Consider the following 20,500-nt stretch of genomic DNA (forward strand, 5'->3'; position numbering starts at 1 on the left):
TTCCATAGCACCTTTCTCTGCATATCTCAGCTAACTCCATTTGGTTTTTATTGAAGTTGTGCAGCACCAGGGATACATCACAGATATGCATGAGTACACGTCCTTCCTCCCCAGGCAGTTGCAAATGTAACAGAAAACAGCTAAAGGGGGAATATATTTTAGTCCATCAACCTAAGTATTTACAGTCTCATCACTCTGCCACCCAAACATTTTGTATGCCCCAGATCTTTTCTGTGCCATTATTATTCTTTCATGAAATTTAATTTTTCTTAGTCCTGGGACTTTCATGTGGCTTTTTTATTATACTACAAAATTTCATTTCCTGTCATCTGCTGAGATTAAACTTGGATTGGAAGACACTGTTTACAAGGGTTGCATTGACAAGCCTGACCCCAGCAGGTGAGGTGCAAAGCTTTCCACCTTGGGTGGGCACTCAGGGAACAGGGGACACTGGCCCCCGAGTTGGAGCAAGCAGTGACTGAGAGCAGGATATCGGGCTCCTTATTCCCATGTGGTCTACCCCAGCCCAAAAAACCCACCCCCTTGGGACACAGAGTAAACCAAAGGACTCCAAATTTCAATGTCTTGCTTGGTAAGACTCTTTTCTTTTTCCCACACTAACACAGGCCTTTAAAAAGCATCCCAGCCCCTCCTCTGGATACAACACCCTTCAGCAAGTGGCTGCATTTCTGCAACTTCAACGAGCCTCAGTTTTAACATTCATTTCTCCCAGTGGTTTTCGCTCCAGTGCCTCTCTGTTGCTCACTTTCCACACACAAAAAAGGAGCTTTGTTTGCCATTTCCCTGCCGCCTCCACCACCCCAGCTCCAGTGAGCTCCCGGCTCCCCCCAGCTGCCTCAGCCCACCCCTGTTCCCTCCCAGCCAGAGCAGCCAGAAAGGGGCTCTGACCTCGCCATGGTAATGAATGCCCTCTCTGGAGGGAGCAGGGGAAGGGAGAAGGATGGCCCAGAGCCAGGCTGGGCGAGCCCAGCTGAGGAGCACAGCACGTCAGAGCTGCTCTCAAAGGAGCTTTTGTTGGTGCCAGAGCTCCAGCCTAGTCAAGGCACGCTCAGTTTTGCAGGCTTCCCACCCTGGATCAGCAACCGGGGCTGGCTCTGGCAGGGCTCTGCTGCAGTGCTCCAAGGGTGTGCCACCAGCCAGAAGAAGACAAAAGTGGACAGACCATGCCCTCAGAGTCCTCTCCCAGCACACATCCCTCAAGCCACAGCATCTTTCTTTCCACAAAGGCAGCTGGGATGTTGGACACTTGGTTCTAGGGTTGGTGGGCAATCCATCAGGCTGGCCCAGGGAGCCTTCCAAACTCAACGTGACATCCAACTTTGTCAGTCCGCGCTCACCTCTCTCGAGGAAATAAACCATCTGCTCAGCACTTGGAGAAGCAGAAGGAAAAAGATGTACTCAGAAAGACTCATGAGGTGCTTTAGGTAACATGTCCAACACGAGCACACAATGTTCTGCATCTGACAAAATCAACAGGAAAAACCTGCTCCTGCAGGCTTGCCAAGCTGGGATTTCAACAACAAGTGGCAATATATCAGCTGGCAACAAACAGCTCCCAAATCAGGGATGCACTTGCCCAAAAAGACTCAGGGTTTGGTTTTAATTTTTTTTCCTTGGTAAATGATAACACACTGGGTGCCACAAAGGATGTCTCCTGCCCATGAATTAACTGAGCAGGGTTTGGGCAGTGTGAGTAGGCTATGGCGGTGCCTATGGCAATTGTGACTCAATCTCCCTGGTTTTGAATATATATATATATATATATATATATATATATATATATATATATATATATATATATATATATATATTTGTCTTCTGTTAACTCCATTTGTTCAAGCAAAGCCAATAAAACTTGTAGAAAATTTGCAGGGCTGTGGTTTCCTATCAGAATTGGAAGAAACACTGCATGAGGAGGAAAGCAGACTTTTCTAGCTAAACAATTTTTTGCCTCCATTAAACTTCACACACAAGGGCTCATTATGGCACCCCCCTCTGGTTTCTGGGAATGCAGAATATCCACTGACATACTTATCCAAACACCTCTAAACACATACACACATCTGTTCACCAAGACTTGTTACTCACATTAGGCTCACTTCACTCCCCTTTGATTCTTCCACTGGAGTCAGATGTTACTTTTCCTTTTCATATTTATATCTCAAAGCTCCATCAGTGGCACATGCCCAAGCACTTCCAAAGTGTTCTGACAAATCCCTCCAGAAAGCACATAACATCATCCCAGTTTTACAGATGGGGAAATTAGAGCAGAGGCAGAGGTTAAGACAGCTAATTGCCTATGGCCACTAAGTGAGTCAGTAGAAGAGCTGGGAATTGATCCCAGGAACCATGTCTTCCATTCCTCTACTCCACCCACCAGTCAGTACACTCCACCAGATGGTTCTTATCACTGGACATATGGACTAAATATTCCTAAGCTGGTGTAGAAGATTCACTGTTTAATTAAATGTCCTGTCCTCTATCTCCATAGGATGCATAGGAGAAACTCCAGCCAGAATCCCATCTGGACCCACTCAGGAAATGTCTACGTGAAGAAAACAAAGCCCTAGGCAAGTGCAGGGAACATTCCCAAACCTATCAACCTGCCCTGAAGCAGAGACCACAGCAAGGCCAGGAAATAGGCAGTGATTCTGGAGCCTTAGGAGAAGCTCATGTTTGTCAAAGCCTGGCTTCAAACAGTGCATGCATGAGCCACCAGTTAGGTGGGAAATACTTTGTCATGTGAAGGCTCTTCCTTCAGCCTTCACTGGGCACCACCAACACTGCCCAGCTGGAGATACCAGCAGAGTCACAAAAAGCAGATGGCACAGAATTATCTGCTTCTGTCATTGGCTCTGTCTCACCACAGAGCTGGTGTCCCTAGGACAGAGACCAGTTCTGCCTGGCAAACATCAAATGCCTTCTCACTTCGCAGTCACTATCAGTGACACTTGAAATAAATTTCTAAAGTCATTATTCATGACACAGAGGAGAAAACCTTTCATCAGAGAGTCATCAGAAAGTGACCTTCCACACCACTGCCTTCCCAGTATGGACATGACGTGACAGCAGCATCTCAGTCCTCACTCAGAGATAGGCAGAGAGTGGCTGCACCTGCTTTCCCACGAGAATTCAAACCAATTTCACATCCTTCTGTCCCCCCTGCACACCCTGTGCACCACCAAGTCCATAAAACAGATTTCACCCAAGACCATGCTGTCCTGAACACAATGCAGGGCTGGAGGGAGCAGACTCAAAGCTCTCCTGGACAACCTGTAGATGCAGTTATGTACTCAGAAAGAACACACATCCACACTTGTGCCCAAGGAAGCTCACACAGGTGAGAACCACCAGCCCACTTGTCTCCATTACTCTCTCAACAAGCAGAAGAGGACTGCACGCCCTTTAGAGGGCTTTGCATTGTAGGAATAAAGCCACACCACCTTTCCACGTGTGCTATAAGAGCCGGGCAATCCTGGAAGGTGCCTCCTGCTAGGGGAAGGCGACTGCACCTACCTTTCATCCCAAACTTGGAGCGCCGGCCATACTTGTTGATCATAATAAAGAGCACGACCAAGAGGACACAAGCAAAAGCTGCCAGCCCAACCGCTATGGAAACCTGGAAGGAAAAAGCCTTAGAGTAAACACAGAGGAATTCAGGAGTCTAAATCAGAAATACAGCACCTCCTTGACCATTTAGCCTTTCTGCAGGCTCACGTGGATGCCATGGGACAGAGAGAGAGAGAAACAGCAGCATTTCTCACAATGGCTTGTGAGAATTGTTAGGGAGTTGTAAGGATGTGATAACTTGTTAAGTATAAACAATCTGCAGGTGGTGTTTTTCTACTTTGTCTTTCTGTTCTTCTCAAGGATGGTTTATGAGGAAGGTTTTTTTGCTAACTAACCAATCAAATACAATGTATTGTATCACTCCATAAAAACCGCGTGGTTCTCTTGAATAAAGCCTTCTTTGCTCTTTCTACAATACTGCCTCCTGTACTGCCTCCTGCCTGTTCCTGTGTCATTCTCAGTGCAAGAGTGACAGGCTCACACTATCTGTGCACATATATAGCTGTGATATCCACAGCTGCAGCCCTGTGGATATCAGCTATGGAGGCACTGGTGCAGCTTGGAGGCATTGCAGGCGTTTGGCAGGACTGGGAGGTCTGGGATCTTCCCATCAGTGATGATGTTCTGGTACCAGGTTTTCCCAGCCTCTCACTCCATATATCTTCAGGGAAAAAAGGCCTCTGCTCCAATGCCTGGGCTCTCCCTTCACTGCATGGCATCCCAAGCCTCCATTTCTGACATCAGCTCTTTGCCATGATATCACAACACTGAAGCTATTCAAAGCTCAGCCGGGAGCACAATTCTGCCTCCATCCAAAAATCCCTCAGGACAGAGTGAGGGAAAATAGCACAACCAAAAGAGAAAACAGAAGAAATTAAGTAGAACTAAGGAGTTTTTTCTTGTAAAACATCTGAGTTTTCCGAAGGCCTCTAACGGTTCCTTATTGATTGTAATTTTATTAGTAAATATTTATAGTAGAGCAATGTCCAAGCCCTTCACTGGAGCTGTGGTTCCACTGTGGCAGTGTACAAGCAGGGAAAGAAAACCTCCTTGCCCTAAAGGGTTTGCAATCCCAGGCTCATTTTAATATTTATGAATATTTATTCCTTCAAGTCTTTGCTCAAAATACTTTTTATTGCATTGATGTAAACAACAATTTCTCTGGCATGTGTCCAATTGTTCTGTACTAGGTCTTGTGATGCATTTAGACTGCTTCCTTTTACAAAACTGTATTCTGCTATAATAGAAAATACATCATTTAACTAAGAAGAAGTAATTTCATTTTGCAATCCTTTTCCCTGCTCTCGGTACATTTGTTATAATATTTTTAAATTTTTATTTACACTCTATTTTCATCCCCAGTTTGTTTTCTGTGCTTTATATTTAATAATCAGTGCACATTATTACTCCAGCCTCGCTGTTCAAAGCTTCCACTTCAGTTAAAGGAGGTTTTCTGTTAGATGAGAACTGAAACCAGGGTGGACTGAGCTTTGCTTATTCTGTTGACACCTCACAGATTTCAGTATCTTAAAACTTTCACAGAATTAGAGCAATTGTGTAATGTGCTAATTTTTTTCTTCTAATACTTATGCACACTTTTTTCTTCTTTTTTCTACTAGGATTCTGCAGAAGAAAGACAATGCTGAGATCTGATAAACCCTAGACTTACTTTCCTTTTTCATTTTAGGCATGTCCTACACAGCAGGAGAGAGGGCAAACAGACATGACAGAATTGAACCAAACTAAACCCAGGTCCCTCACCAGGCTAAGCTTAACAGATCAATAACAGTCCAAAACACACAATTTTCCTGCTTGTTTGTTCTCTGGGCGCTACTTTTTAAGAGTGAGAATTCCTGACCCTGCCAGCAGAGACTTCACAGGATGCCTTATTTTCAAAGGGTTCCCTGGTTCCACACTGCAGACCCAAGAGGATCAGATGGTTTGTGTCAGTATTTTACCTGCCCAACACAAGCCACAAAATCCCTCTGATTGCTGTCTTGAGTCATAAAGGAAGAGATTTCCCTTGCAAACATCTCAAAACAGCAGAGAAATACAAATACTGAGCAGTTCTGTAGAGAAGAGACCAGGACTCACCCCAAAAGTGTCCTCCTCTGGTTTGTGGGTCACAGTGATGGGTGGGGTGGGACTCACTTCATAATCACCGACTGAAACCAAAACACCAGAGACAGAAAACTCAGTGTGGCTCCCATGGGACTCCCAGCACATTCCAACAGCAGTGCCTGACCTAAGGACATTCAGTTCACCCCTAAAAGAGGCTGAAACTTTCTGTTCCAAAAGGCACAAATCAACCATCAGAGCACATCAGCAGAGAAAACACAGACCAGCACTACGCTGATGTTGTTCCAGCCTCACAAATGAGAAACATTTGGGTGCCTGGTGTCCTGGAATAGGTTCCCACCACCCTTGAGCCCTCTTCCTGGCTTTCAGAAATCTACTGAGCTAAGTGGGGTTAAAACACAGCTGACCCCAGCAGAACTTGATCTGAACAAAGAGTAAGTTGAATGCTTTTTGTGGTGTGTGGTGCTTTGGGAGGGAAGAATCTGCTGAAGAAACAAGACAGAATTGAGTCCTGCTTCTCATCCCAGCCCACATCAGAGAGATGTTGTTGTTAGGGACAGCCCAATCTGCATGAAATTAAGATCCCTTTTGCTACAGCACAACCAACCATCATTTCCTTTATAGGACCATCTTTGGGAACCACTGGAGGCAGACGAACATCTCCTGGTCTCATGAGATTATCAAGCTGGTCACAAGCTCCCCAACAATCTTGTTCATGCACAGGGAAGCCAGGCTGGTGCAGCCTCCACCAGCCTGCTTCTGGCTTCCTCCCTTTTGCTATGTAAATCGCAGAGGGGAAGGGGAAACCACAGAAACAAACCAGCCACAGTATTCAAAAGGCAAGGAGACACTTACTTGAGACAAAGCTGTCTGTACTCTCTGTGGGAGGGACAAAGAGAGAAGCAACACAGTTAGCAGCACAGCAAAGAGAGAGTGGTCTCCTTCCCCACCCACTTCAGATATACTCCACCACCCCAAAGAACCCAGGCAAAAAACTTCTCATATTTTTTCCTTTTGGGCAGCTCTTCCTGGAAATTGCAGCAGATGTGCCAGCAGGACATGCTGGAGGGCAGGATGGAGAACCTTGGGCTGAAAGAGGACGGAGGGATACTACTCTGAGGCCAAAATGAAGAACAAGTAGCACTTTTGAGTGACTGGTAAACACCCCTGCTTTCAGCAAAGCTCAACAGACACACAGGGCTCTGCAGGATGGAGGTGGAGGGGACAGAAACAGGTTTTGCCTTGCATGGCAGTGTGCACCCATGGATAAAATCCTTCAAGGATGAGGTCTAACTCCCATGGAGGAGAGCCCAGCTTGGGGCTGGGAGTTGGAGGAGACCTCCTGTGACCTGCTATTGATGAGCCACTCAGAACAGCCAATAGCTTCTGAGCTGGACAGCGAGGCTGTGGCTGTCCAAGAGCTGCCTCTCGCCCGAGACAAGCAGAGCAGGCCCTGCTGTCAGCCTGCTGGCTGCTCCAGTCTGTTCAGCAAAGCTCCTTCAGCTCCAGAGGTGCCTGAGGCCCCAGACAGTGAGGTCTAAAGCCCTCGGTGACACTCAGTTTACACAGAGTGAGAATCACGTCAGCTTCCAATCCACTCGCCCGCGTAAGAAACTGAGCCCGATATTAACAGGAGTTTGCACAGCTTTGCTGGCAGAGGGCTCCTGGAAGGATGCTGGGATGCTCACACTGGAGCATGGGTGAGGCTTGGAAGGGGAGTGTAAAATAAACCCCAGGTGACAAACATGGCTTTCCAAACCAGGGGAAAAAACCTGAACAAGTATTTTTTGTTTTCAGTCTAGAAAAAGAGTAACTTTCCTTGGCTTTTTCTAGTAAGAGGAAAAAAAAAAAGAAAATATTTTATTTGGAGACTTTTTCTTTTCTATTAAGGCAGAGTCTAGTCATAAAATTCTTGCTGCCTCTACATTTTCCCCTTTCCATTTTTCTCTGCTGGACTAAGCAAATTCAACAGAAATGCACAAAAAGGTTCTTTTTCCATTAAACTCTATTTTTCCAAGCATAAAAAATAGCCAAGGAATTTCAGCCAACTTGAGTTCTGTGAGAAGTTCTCAAAGAACTGAACACTCATCACAGGTACATTAACCTTTGTGGATTAAATAAGGAGTTGGTAGCCTGTGGCAGAGATACCAATGACAACATGCAATGAGATTTTTACAGGAAATGACACAAATCTGTCCTGGGAGCCACTGCCCTGCAGCATCAGAGAGAAGGCAGATATGGCATGTCCCAGATCCCAGCTTCTAACAGCACCTTGCTCCTGTCAGCCTGGAAAGCAGAGTGTGGCCTTTTACCAAATGAGAGGTTTTTGACCAGGGAGTGCTAAAATACATGGTCATTGTTCCTTCTCCATGCTGACAAAGCCTTCCAGGCACTGTGCTTTCATTAATTAATTAAGAATAATAATCTCACCCTTGGTAGTGACAGCAAAGCCCTTGCACGTGTGAATTGCTGTAAGCAACAAGGGGCTTGAATGAGCCACGCTGGGGAACCTCCAGTGTGTGGCATTTTCTGAAGGAATCTACCTTCAAATGGGAAATTATAAACGTCAGCTGCAGTGAATGTGTGTGCCAGCTGTGGTAGCGGACGAAGCAACAAGCTTCAAGGAAAGTAAATTACATCCTGCATTGGGCTGACAGGGTCTGCCAGGGTGAGGAATGGCTTGGGACTTTGGATCAGAAGAAATAAAGGAAATGGGTCAGCTGCTGCTGAGAGATGGTTCATGGTCAGTAAGCATCCCACACCAACATGAGCCATGGGCAGAGCTGCATTCACAAGGGCAATATTTTACACATATTCACAGAACCCCATTCTCCCAGAGCCCCTAACACAAGATGCTCTTCAAACATCAATGTGCTTTTGCACACCACAGAGTGGCTCAGATTCCTTTCCAAATTCAGCTTTCCAGAACAGCATATCTGCCTCCCTTTCCTGCAGGTCCAGCACTCACTTAGGAGCTGCCCTCATTTCACAGATGGGGAAATTGAGTCACAAAGGTGGGAGCTGACAGACCTGAGACTGCAAACCTGTGCACTTCTCCTCACCCACCTACATTTGATAAGCTCTTCTGCCCTGACAGAAGGAAACATAAATAGGTCAGATAGTCAAACAGGGCAGCATCCTTGAAGTCAGAATACAAATTTTCCACTCCCATCCATATCAGCTCATTTGTTCAATTGTCAGATCTTCAAGGCAGAGATTTGGGTTTGCATTTATGATATTTGACCTGCGGGAAAATTCTGTGTACATATATGGTGTGATATAAATAATAAATGAGAGTACCGTTGGTATTTTGCTATATTTAGCAAACGCCCTATTTTGCTGGATTTTCTTGGGCTGCAGGGGCCAATTTAGAGCTGCCACTTTCTCATGGCATCATTCCTGAAGGCAGCAGAGATCTTAACTCCATGATGGCCAGCATGGTATTTCACTGTCAGGGATGCTCCTACAGAGCAGACAGGCCACCACAAAAGTCTCTACAGTGCTTCCCAGAGATGGATCCTCATATCCTCAAATGTTTTTTTTTCTGCACTTTAGCTGTGAATCACCAGGGAGTGCAACAGGGAATTCCAAGCAATCAGTTAAGAAATCCCAGCAAACTGATGCAAAGTGACTAATTGAGCTGTCGCATCTTTTGTAGCCCTGTCATCCTGGAATTGCACATGTTGCATTTGGAAAGAAAACAATCCTGACACTGCTGCATCCAGCTTTAATCATTTCACAGATGCAAGCTAGAAGTAAAAGAAACAAAGGGACAGGCTGCATCACTTCAAAGGCTTTTCCTTTCTATAGCTTATGACTACCACACAGCAGAACACTTTCTCTAGAAAAAAATTCAGCAACGTCTTTGGGGCACACAAAAGGAGATCCAAAATAATTGGGCAAACTTACATCCTATTCACAGGGAAATTCCTAAAGGTCTTTTAATATTTATAAGGTATATAAATACACTGCAGAATATGCTACAAAATAAAATTATCTAAAGCAGTTAGCACCTCTCCCAGCATTGAAGAGTTCATATGACACCATTGTGGAGGAAAATCATACTGGTCAGAAGAAGAGGCTGCCAGGGGTCACCTTTTTCAACCTGATGTTCAGGCAAAGCCAACTTGGGTTGTCAAGGCCTTGTTGAGGTGCAAGCATTCCTGGCAGGGCCATAGTAAGACCTTCGGATTGCAAGGAGCCCTGATGAGATAAACGGAATATCCTACCTGGAAAAGGCTTTTCAAGGAAGTGTCCTTTGATCGTTTGGTTGGCTGAGCCCAGCTGGTTGGTGGCCACGATGGTGTAGTTGCCATTGTTGTAGTGGGTGGGTTTGTTGAAGAGCAGGCAGCCCTCAGACACCTCCCCTTGTTGGTAGAACTCCATGCGGATGATCTCGGTCTCGCGGAGGACCTGGCCATTGTGCAGCCAGTGCAGGGTGGGAGCTGGGTTCCCATGCACTGCAAACGCAATGCAGTGGTCCATGTGCAGCACCGGCTCCTCCAGAGTAAGGATGCGAGGGGGATCTAGCAGAGAGAAACATGGCAGGCTCACAGCAACCCCCACCCAACGTCACCACTCTGTGCACAGCACAGAAACTAAGAGCACTGAGAACCTCCAAAATCACTTGTGCCTTCTACTCTTCCCATGGAGGTCTGTACAGAAGCAGTGCTGTCATGAGAACCACTCCACCTTCCCTCAAAGGAGGGTCTGAGCCATGGCCAGGCCTCTTGGCCTTCCAAACTGGGGTATAAATAAAAGACAGGGATGGAAATTTCACCAGCCCAGAAACAATAAAGCTCAAACTGTCCTGTCAACATCTACTGCTGCTCTCCTTCCCTCAAGGGATCCTGGGGAGACTGCCTGTCCCCATTAAGGAGGACACGGTGACGTAGCACTGTTACATTAGATTACAGATGTGCAAGGTGCCCGTGGGAGATCTCCAGTAGCACCAAGCAATTCTGGATTGCATAGCTGTGGAAGCAAACATCCCTCAGAGACTGTCTGTCCTTGGGGGCTTTGACTGCCTGAATATCCCAAAGGAGTTCTCACTCGCCGAACAGCCTCCAGGGGTGTTTTAATTAAAGGGAGTAGAGTGGGAGAGGGATAAGAAAAGCAGAAACTCCACCTGCAATTTATTACATATGCATTGTCTTCCCCTTGGGACACGCCGAGAATTCAAATGTTGCTCTGCTATAGCTTCTGAAACCCCATTTACAACGCCTACACCTAAGGTCCCAAACCCCAAGGCTGGCAAGGTCTGAACTAGAAGAACAAGTTTTGTGCAAAGATACATGACACAATGATGTATGTCTTCCCTAAAACTCTCCTTTTCCTGCTGCCATCCAGCTGCAAAGACAATCCATTCGGCATCAACGAGGAAGAAAAGCAACATACCAAATCTGACCCATCTTTGTGAAAAAAGACAGTGAATTTTTAAGTCAGTGAAGTTGACAAAAGAGAAAAAGGCGCAGAGCTGGTTGGAGCTCAGCAAAATTCTCCCAGCAGCGCCCATCTACCCTGAACCACAGAGTTGTGTCCCAGCCACCCTCTCTCGTTCACCAGCCCAGATCCGCATGTGGCTTGTTCACATCTTCCTGGCAAGGGGATTCAAAACAGGCAGCCACCTACATGCACAAACCCAGATCTTTCCAGTGTAAAATTACAGCCTGAGTGATGGCTCTGTGCAACAAGAGCAAGGGTAGCAGAAACTGTCAGCAGCTCAGAGGATTTCACGGGTGAAAATAAGCATGGGCATAGTGCTGTCGAAAGGGTGGAGGAACAGATGCTAAAACACTGTGCAAAAAACACCCATCTGCTGACCAGTCAGCTCTGAGCTGGGCTGAGCTTTAATTACCTCCATCCTTCAGTCCATCAATAGCACTTATTGGGAGGAAGATGAAAGTAGTAAAGCATCACACAGGATGAATGGGTTTACCAGGAGTAGCCAGAATCCCACAAGGATCTCTGCTCTATATGGCAAGGTTGAGGTGGGGGGCAGATTTTCAAACTACAGAGTAAGGGCAAATATTACAGACACAGCAAAATAGAGCAAATCTCAGCTGCTTGAGACCACAAAGCTGTGTAAACTTCCTTTTAAGGTCAGGGGTTTGTTATATTAGAAAGCACAAAGAAAGTTGAGCTACTTGCAGATAAAAGTGAACAGCTCATATTTGACACGTGCACATTTATATGACATTTGAAGTTTAACTTTGTAGGATCTGATCCGAGAGGAAGCCCCAACATCCCTGAAATTAGTGGCAAGTTTTAAACTGTCTTTAGCAGGGGTGCCATTGAACCTTCACATAGCACCAAGACAAGAACCTTTGCTTTTGTTAAGAGATTTTCAGTCCCTCTATGGCTTTCCTTTAGTCTATTCAATCTTCCAAGACACAGGCAGGAAACTCCCACCACCACCACTGCAGCACTGCTGTTCCTTCCTTGCTCTTGTGCTCATTTCTAGATTAATGGAGGCATCAGTAAAGCAAAATTACTGACATTTGAGAGGGAGAGCTGTGTGAAGATCCACCTCCAGCTCACTGTGCTCAGCTCCTCCTAATCTTCACCCACAAACCCAGTATGACAGATGGCAAGTGGCCATGCATTCAAACAGCTCCCAGGGCAGCCCCTCTGGGCTCTGCATGGACAAGGGCTCTCCACTGGTACTTACAGTAGACAGTGAGCAGCACACTGGCATTGCTCATCCCCACCACGTTCTCAGCAATGCAGGTAAGCAGGAATCCATTGTCCTCACTGGTGACGTTCACCAAGGTCAAATTGATGGCATGAACATTGGTCCAGTTGAGGTTGGTCTGAAAATCCCAGAGACAAATACAGACAGAAATCGGTATCTGGTGGTGGGTCCTTTACCCCCCTCTACCATCCCCAGAAAAGGAGCATCACAGTTTCCATGTGAGGAGGTCCCCAAAATCCAAAGACAGAAGGAAGGTATTTCCTCACCTGATCAAACACAGCAATGGGGAGAGCCATGGAATTGTAGCACTGATAAACATGGCCAGCCTCTAGAAAATCTTACTTAGCTATTGCAAACAGATCATTTCACTGGAGTTCCATCAGAGGACACATGAGTTAATTCAATCAGGGAGCACTGAGCTCTGAAGCTCTGTCATCTTCACTTTCTGGCCATACAGAAGGAAGGTTTTGCTCCCTTCTGGGGGTTCCCAGCTTCTCACATGGCTAGAGCATGGCTCCAGCTTTCCTTTGGATACAACAAGTTTTCTTTTCTCAAACCATCCACCCTGTATGCAGGGACCTGGGAAACCCTGGGGGCTGCTTTGGCACAGGGACAGGCAGCACTGGGGTGTTGCAGCCCCTACCTGGTGGGTGTTGATGGAGTGGAGTTCAGCCACTGTCCAGTCCACGTCCGGCAGCGGCGATCCTGAGCCGTTGCAGGTGATGACCGCATTCTCCCCTTCCCGCACCGTCAGGTTCACGTGGCTCACACTGATCTCAGGAAGGTCTAGGAGGAGCCAAAAATACTACTCAGGTCTGGGGCAGAATTTTCTACAGCCAGCCACAGGAAGTGTGTGGACCCAGATCGCACCAAGCTGTTTTCCAAATCAGCCTCCAACACCCTGAGATGAGTAGCATGAGGCAACAGAATGTCTATGCCCTACCAAGAAAAGGAAGGGTGTTGGAGACAGGGGAAAATGTAGACACTGGAGAGGTGCCAGCTGAGCAGACCCTCTCATCAGCTTTGAATCCAAAAGTTGCTGTCCAGTCCTGGCCACTCTTCCTCTCACACAACTCCCATACCCATCTCTCTACTCCCACAGAAGCTGCTCACGAGGGCAATCACCTGGGATGAGAAAACTGTGTGTGCTGGGAGAGGATCCAAGGCATGCCCACCCCCAGGGACAAGGCACAGAGCACTCAGCATTCCAGGTGAAGGAAGTGTCCCTCTAATTTATAACAATCAAGAAAAGATGACCAAGGATGTGTCCTCATATTAACCGCAGCTCTCCTAATAGAAGGTGCCCTTGTTCTTCCTCAGTGGTAGCACAGGGATTCACTGATTTATGGTGGCTCTGATTTACACCAGTTCCTTGCTTGCTGCCACAGGCACCAAATATCCTTGTGAAGGGAAGCAAGACTGTGCTGGTTGCAAGAAGGCCAAAGAGTTTTCTTGAAGAGGGGAGGTTTTCAGAGGCAAATTGAGCAAGCAGGGCAGGAGGAACTGACTAGGGGTCCCATCCCACCATAGGGCAGCAGCATCCATCATGCCAAGGCAAAGTCACGGATGGGGACACACACCCTTTCATGGCAATCAGAGAGTGACACCAGGAAGGAAGGAGCATTGTACTGATTAGGATGATGCCAGAAGAAAGAAAGCAGCAGTCAAAACCTGGCAAAGCTGCATAGGTGGCAGGAATAGTGGAGAGGGAGATGGGAAGGACATGTATGGTCTTCTCCAGGCTGAGCTGGTACCAAACATGGCCACACCAAGCCATGCCTGCCCTCTGCACCAAAGGACAAGGATAAATCAGCATCCCTGGAGTCTTAATGCTTGAACAGAAGGGCTTCTCTGGAGGAAAGCAGACCCCTGTGGCTCCCTGCCCTTCCAGGAGTTTGCATGGTCAGGGGAGATGCTTACCCTGCACACCAGCACATTTTTTCTCCCAAATCAGCACCCTGCTGTCCCCTATAGTCTAATGCCACCATTGATGGACCCATCTCTTCGCCTGTCCCTGATCACTAAGGATTTTTTCGATGTTGTTTAATCCTTGCAGCTTATTTATCCCATGTGGGGCGGAAATTACAGCACTCTCAAATCTTTTTAGTTCATCCACACAAAGGCACACTTTGGCCAATTTCCAGAGCTTAAAGGGACAGGGTGAACTTGGGAAAAAAAAAAAACACCAACAAAAAAACCCAACTAACCAACAAAACAACAAAAAAAACCAAGTCATGCAAATCCAAACGTGCATGCTGTTTGTCTACTACTGCTACAAGAAACAAGCCCAAATCCCTAGTACAGAGGATGATTATATAAAAAAAAAAAAAAACACCAAAACTGGTTTTCCTCCTTTTTTCAGCCTGTGAGTTTGACAGCTGCTTGTGTACAGACAGTTTAATTGCTCTGTGGAAGGTACATCTCTTTTTCCTTACTCTGCAAGGGATGCTTTCCAGTAATAGCAATAGCAGAGCAAAACCTGACACCAAACAGGCAGCTGACGTGTGAACAAGGTGAAGGAAAAAGGGATAACTATTGAACATGCCTCGTGTTGCTCCTGGGGCCGCTGGACTCTTTTAAACATCAGCAGGAAATAGAAAGAGATATAAATTCACTTCTGGCTCTTCCCTACAGATATGGGATTTCAATTGGAAAATAAAACAAAAGAAAATTAATAGAGACATGTATTTCCTAAGAGTAATTACAGAAGATTCTGTGTCAGTGTCTTTTAACAATATGCTGCTTCTAGGATTTGTTAGGCACAGGAAGATCTACATGAAACAGCTCTTATCAAGACATCACACAGCCTCACTACAGACACTTTGTCAGGCAGCAGCATTGCAGTGAAGAAAATGCCCCAAATCACCCAATATCTTTCACAAGCACATTAATAGCAGCCTCACATTTACCCAGATATTCTATTTTTAATCTACAAACTATCCCAACCAGCTTTAACCTTCTCTTGTGTTCTCAACCACACCATTGAGATCCTGCTGCATCAGGTTCCTGAAGCTGAGGTACTGAATTGTTCAGGGATCCCTCCTGGACTCCCTCATGTCCATCCCAGGGATCCTTACCACACTGGGTGATGTTCATCTCCTTCAGGGTGATGATGGCTGCATCCATGGTCATGCAGTAGAGATCCTGGTACTGCAGGTTTGCCTCGCTCTTCTCCTGCCAGAGCTGGATCCAGCGGATGTCACAGCTGCAGTTAAAAAGGTTCCTCTCTAGTCTCCTGCGGGCAAAGAGAGGTGAGAGAGGATGCTGGGATGGGGAAGGATGAGCAGAGCTGTCACCTGGCTCTGGGATCCCCAGGGAGGACAGCCACCATGCATGTGTGAGAGCTGAAGTAGAATCTTCTCTGCATTATCCACCTGGGGTCTTCTGGCACTTATTACTCCTGTCTTTGCCACAGTCACACACCCCTGCCTTCACAGTCTCCTTCATGAGTGCACACAAGGTTTTACAGCTCCCAGGTGCAGTCACTGTCTCTCACCACAAGATCTGCACTGCTGTGGCTTGGTCCCACTATCACCCAGACACCCAGAAGATTCACCCCTCAGCAAAAGAGCAGACAGCTCTCTACTGCCCTAAAATATCAATTTACACCTTCAAATCCCACTTCAGCGGTGGTCCTAGACTCTGCTGGGCAAAGCACAATCCAAGCCCCCACAAGCACTCAGAGGAGCTGGCAGCTCTTCTCCCAAGTTCCTTGTACAAACCCAGGCTCCTGGTGACCCAGAACACAAGCTAATGTGCAGGGGAACATGCATTTTAATCAAATCAATCAGCACTGTGCTGAGACCCTGCTGACCTGGCCAGGAGAAATGGAGAAAAGCACTGCCTTTAATGTACTTCATTTAAAACACACTTACACATAGTTTATATACCAGGAATGTTTATTATAATTGATTTTCCAACCTATTAACCGTTTCATTTACATTTTTAAAGCTCTGCAGGTGTCTGTGGACATGCAAGAAGGCCAAGTCCCAGCAGGGAGAATAGCCCGGTGCTCAGCCAGGGCTGAGCTACCAAAGCTGATTGCAATAATTTGAGCAAAACTAGGAGATACACCCTGAACAAACAAAATATCTCAAATATCTCCCCACACAACTGCAAAGCAAAGAAAGTTGGGATCAGCAGAGCCAGCAGTGCCAAAGATGAGCTCAGTCACCCCAAAGCAGAAGGGCATCTCCAAAGGTCAAACCATTGTTTCATGTGATATCTAGATCCCCCATCATACAGAGGAAAGCTTTTTTCCTGCTCCCTTCCATGTGTTACTGCAAAATTCATGCTTGCTCTTACAAAATTAATTTCACCCACTAACAGGATTTGGAAACAACCTTCCAAACATCTGCAGCTGCTGTTTTGTCAATACAGTGCTGCAAAAGGAGGAACTGGTAGCACCCAGGGTTGCTTAACCCGAACCCTAATGATACCACTTTGCATTTTCTAATACATCAAGATGTCATCTGACCTTCTTTTTTTCAGAGCAAACACTGAGTTAAGCTTCACTCTGTGGCTTTTCATTAGTTCATTTCTTTCCCACCAAAAGCACATAAACCTCTGTGACACAGGTACAAGGCTCAGACAAGCAACTCAAAGGCCAAAGCACTAAATTTAACAGACCAGAGCAGATTAGTGCAGTGATTTGAGTGATGAGACATTCCCTGCGTGCTCTGACAGGTACTGCCAGGGCTTTGCACAGGCTTTACATCCTCTTCCACACAACCATGAATCTCCTTCTGAGAAGCCCCCCAGAATCACTGATGCCAACAGGACATGGGATGGCAAGTGGGAAAGGGCAGGCCAGGTAACCGGGGGTGTACCCTGGGATCTGGCAGGGAGCTGGGGGAGCTCAGATGCAATGGGGGAGAAATTCTGCTCTGCTGCAAATATCCTCACATGATACGAGGATCCTCACAAAACGAGGCTGCTGGGAGAGCTGCTGTCCTGGCACTTAAGGGCAGCTCTGTAAGTAATAGACAGCAGCTTTCCTGGCCCATTGTTAATTCATGAAGGGCCATGAATAATACAGGAGCCACGGGCTTCAGGGCAGAACTTCCCCGCAACCTGCCCCAACACCAGCAGTGTAACTCGCTCTAATCGAGACCCCCAGAGGGGCCTTTGCACAAATTAACTTCCATCACAGGCTGGGTGTGCTGAGTGCCACGGGCAGCTGGCACAGCTCTGCGGGTAGAAGGGGCACATGTACACCCATTGTCCCTCACATGCATTGCTAAAGCATTCCTAACATGCAGAAAATACCCTTTCCTCCTTGCCTCTGCTCCCCAGAGAGGTGCATAGGGAATTCCACACTCACATTGTCCTAAACCTGCCCAAAAACCTGGACATCCAATTCTCTCCTCAGACCCCTTCCCTTCCCTTGCAGAGACCATTGCAGCTGCTTCCAACTTTTCCTCCCACTTTTGTGTAACACAGCTCCACTACCTACAAACCTCTGCTTGTGCATATAAATGCACCTTCTCTTCCTGCAAGAAGATGTGCCCTTTGGACAAAACACCCTGTTGGACCAGAGGACACTGCCATGGGCTGCAGACCATGGGTGCAGCAGCACCCCAGTGGGAATCAAGGGGCCCTTTGTGGGACACATCCAGCACAACTTAATCCTGGAACAAGCAAACAAACCCAAAGGGCGTTTTTTGCATGCAGGCTGCAATTGTTGCCAAATTGTGCTTGGCTGCAGGCACCCAGGAGCTGTGTACACCCCCACACCTTCTTCAGCCCTTCTTAAAACTGAAAATGCCTGTGAGAAATAGCAAATGTCACAGCTGCAAGGGAGCTGGGCTCTCTGCACTAGCAGAGCTGCTCTGGCACTCAAGGAGTTCATCCAAAAAGGGACTGAACTTGCACCTGAGACAGAGCCACTCACCAGCACCATAAGCAGAGAGTGATAGTAGGGTGTACTCAGGGCACAGCCCCTTCCCCAAACAGGTACACTGTGTTTGGGAAAGAGAAAAATGGTGGCAATCATGCTATGAGCTGTTATTTGATGAGACAATGACCCATCAGAACTGAAACCCTAGGACATGCAGGCATCAAATTAATTCTTCAACAAAACTGATGCTGCTGGTGCTTGGTTGAGCCCAGCTTTGCTCCTTGCAGAGAGCTGTACCCACAATCTCCCAAAACTGCCTGGACAGCCTTCACCAGGGTGGACCAGTGTGGGAGACAGATGCCATCAACACTCCAGTGTGTTCTGGAACAGTCAGGGACTTCACACACACAAGCAGTTTTTTCCAGACTAGGCAGCTAAATGAGACACACGCCCCGTCCCATGCCTCTCTACTCATCAGCTAAAGCAAAGCTGTCTGCAGCTAAAACCTCTCAGAGGGCAGCAGAGATCCTTGCCACACTTCTTCTGTCTGTTTCAATTCACATGAAATTCCTGCCAAGGTTTCATACTCTTACAATTAAAATGCTCTTCCTATCTTGGGACTGAGGCCACTTCCCTAAGCTTGAGAAACAGAGCATGCAGCAGAGAGAGAATAAAATCTATTTTTTTATTTATTAGTTTCCCAGAACCAGGGCTTCTCTTGGTGGACCAACCAAAACTGTTATTTCTGAACCCCTGCCAGAAGGGGCTGGGATAGAAAGGGAAGGACTGGGACAGGGAGTGGTGTGTGCTGTCTGACAGCTGGTTCAGCTAATGCAGAGAGCAGGCAGTACCCACTGTCTGGCCACAGCTCTATTACTGGGACTGCTGGTGGTGATAAGTTTCAAAGCTGGAGGCACAGACCATGTAAACTTGGTCTCACAACATTAACAGAAATGCTGCTGTGCCCCATCCCCACCAAAGCCTCTTGTTGTAGCATTGCAGAAATTTACTGCAGGGCAACTTGGCAGGGACTGCTGGTATTAGAAATGCTGATGGGTTGGGCAGAGCAGCAAGATGTTCAGGACTACAAGGTTTTATACAACCAAAGACGTAATTGGATCCAGAGTCTTAGGTCTTTCCGGGAAGGAATTTCTTGAAATGTCAGCTCTAAGCTCTCTGAGGATATGACAAAGGAAGCCAAGGACATGACAGAGGAAACCAGCTGTGACTTCTGGATAAGAAAGGCTCTAAGTCCAACATTTATGAGCTGTTGCATGTGTCAGATGCTTCCCTGCACACACTCAGTTTCAGACTTAGGAGAGTTGTGCACTCATTAGCCTGAGCCCTGCTGGTCAAGGTCAGCCCATGCCATGGGAATTAGGGCTGGAGTTACTGGAAACAATTCCAAGCCTTGTTTCTGGCCAGAACGAGCAAGAGATAATACTCTCTGGAAGTGTGCCTCATTTTTGCCATCCTTTCTTCAGTGAGTCAGCAGGGAAAAATCTCAGCTCTGCTGAACAAGAAATTCTCCTTTAAAGCATTACCACGTTCACGAGGCTGCGACGCCTTGGATGCAGACAAGCAGCAATTTCAAGCCCCAAGTTGCCATCCACCTGCCCAGCACTCTTCTGATCTTTACTCCTCATTGTTCACTGTGAGTGGCTTTGTCAGGTCTCACGTTCCCTGGCAATCTCCATGCCACACTCAGTTGTAGCTCCTCTCCTCCCAGCACTGTCCTGGAGACAATCCTGCCACTGCTCCCCTCACCACATGCTCCTCTGCTCCGAGCTGCCTCGCTCTAAGTCACGGTTTTGGCTTGGATGGCTTTCCTTCCATGATTTCCTGATAGCACAGGGGCACTGGAATTCAGTATAAGGCATCTCTGGTGAGCCTCTGCACTCACTTGTTCCACCAACCCTCCACACAGACATGGAAAAGAGATTCTGGCCAGCTTCTCTGTGTCCCTGAAGTCTCTTGGCCTCTCCACTGCTGTGCACAAATGCTGCTGCTCAGCCTGTCTTCCTCAGGCTGGTGTCTCTGCATTGGCCTCTGCTGCTCACCACCTTCTCCCTCTCCACAGAGTTTTGGGCTCAATTTCAAGTCCTTGGCTGATGTCAATCTGCAACTCCCTTTCTAGCTTGCACCAGTGTTTCACACTCGCTTTATGTGGGCCATGTATTCCGTCTCCTTCCCAGGTTCTGGAAGCCTCCTTGGAGCTCAGTGTGCCAAAAAACTGTCTCTTACTCACCCATCCTCTGCATTTCTAAAAAAAAATACAGTATTTCCCACTTTTGTGG

General features: G+C 47.0%; 1 protein-coding gene across 3 annotated transcripts in view; it reads right to left on the bottom strand.

Moving 5' to 3' along the window:
- The window catches only part of NTRK3 (neurotrophic receptor tyrosine kinase 3), a 218,569-nt gene that overhangs the window by 142,875 nt on the left and 55,194 nt on the right, over window positions 1-20,500 (bottom strand). For all 3 annotated transcript variants that reach the window (XM_071441298.1, XM_071441300.1, XM_071441301.1), the window contains exons 5-11: window positions 15,442-15,599; window positions 13,008-13,150; window positions 12,341-12,482; window positions 9,900-10,196; window positions 6,526-6,549; window positions 5,686-5,756; window positions 3,538-3,640 (exon numbers count right to left, since the gene is read on the bottom strand). In XM_071441298.1, the coding sequence (XP_071297399.1) occupies window positions 3,538-3,640; window positions 5,686-5,756; window positions 6,526-6,549; window positions 9,900-10,196; window positions 12,341-12,482; window positions 13,008-13,150; window positions 15,442-15,599 (938 nt within the window). The remainder of the gene's footprint in view (window positions 1-3,537; window positions 3,641-5,685; window positions 5,757-6,525; window positions 6,550-9,899; window positions 10,197-12,340; window positions 12,483-13,007; window positions 13,151-15,441; window positions 15,600-20,500) is intronic.

Source organism: Agelaius tricolor, unplaced genomic scaffold, assembly GCF_023055355.1.
Source record: "Agelaius tricolor isolate 1412-34295 unplaced genomic scaffold, bAgeTri1.0.p SCAF_16, whole genome shotgun sequence".
Lineage (NCBI taxonomy): Eukaryota > Metazoa > Chordata > Aves > Passeriformes > Icteridae > Agelaius > Agelaius tricolor.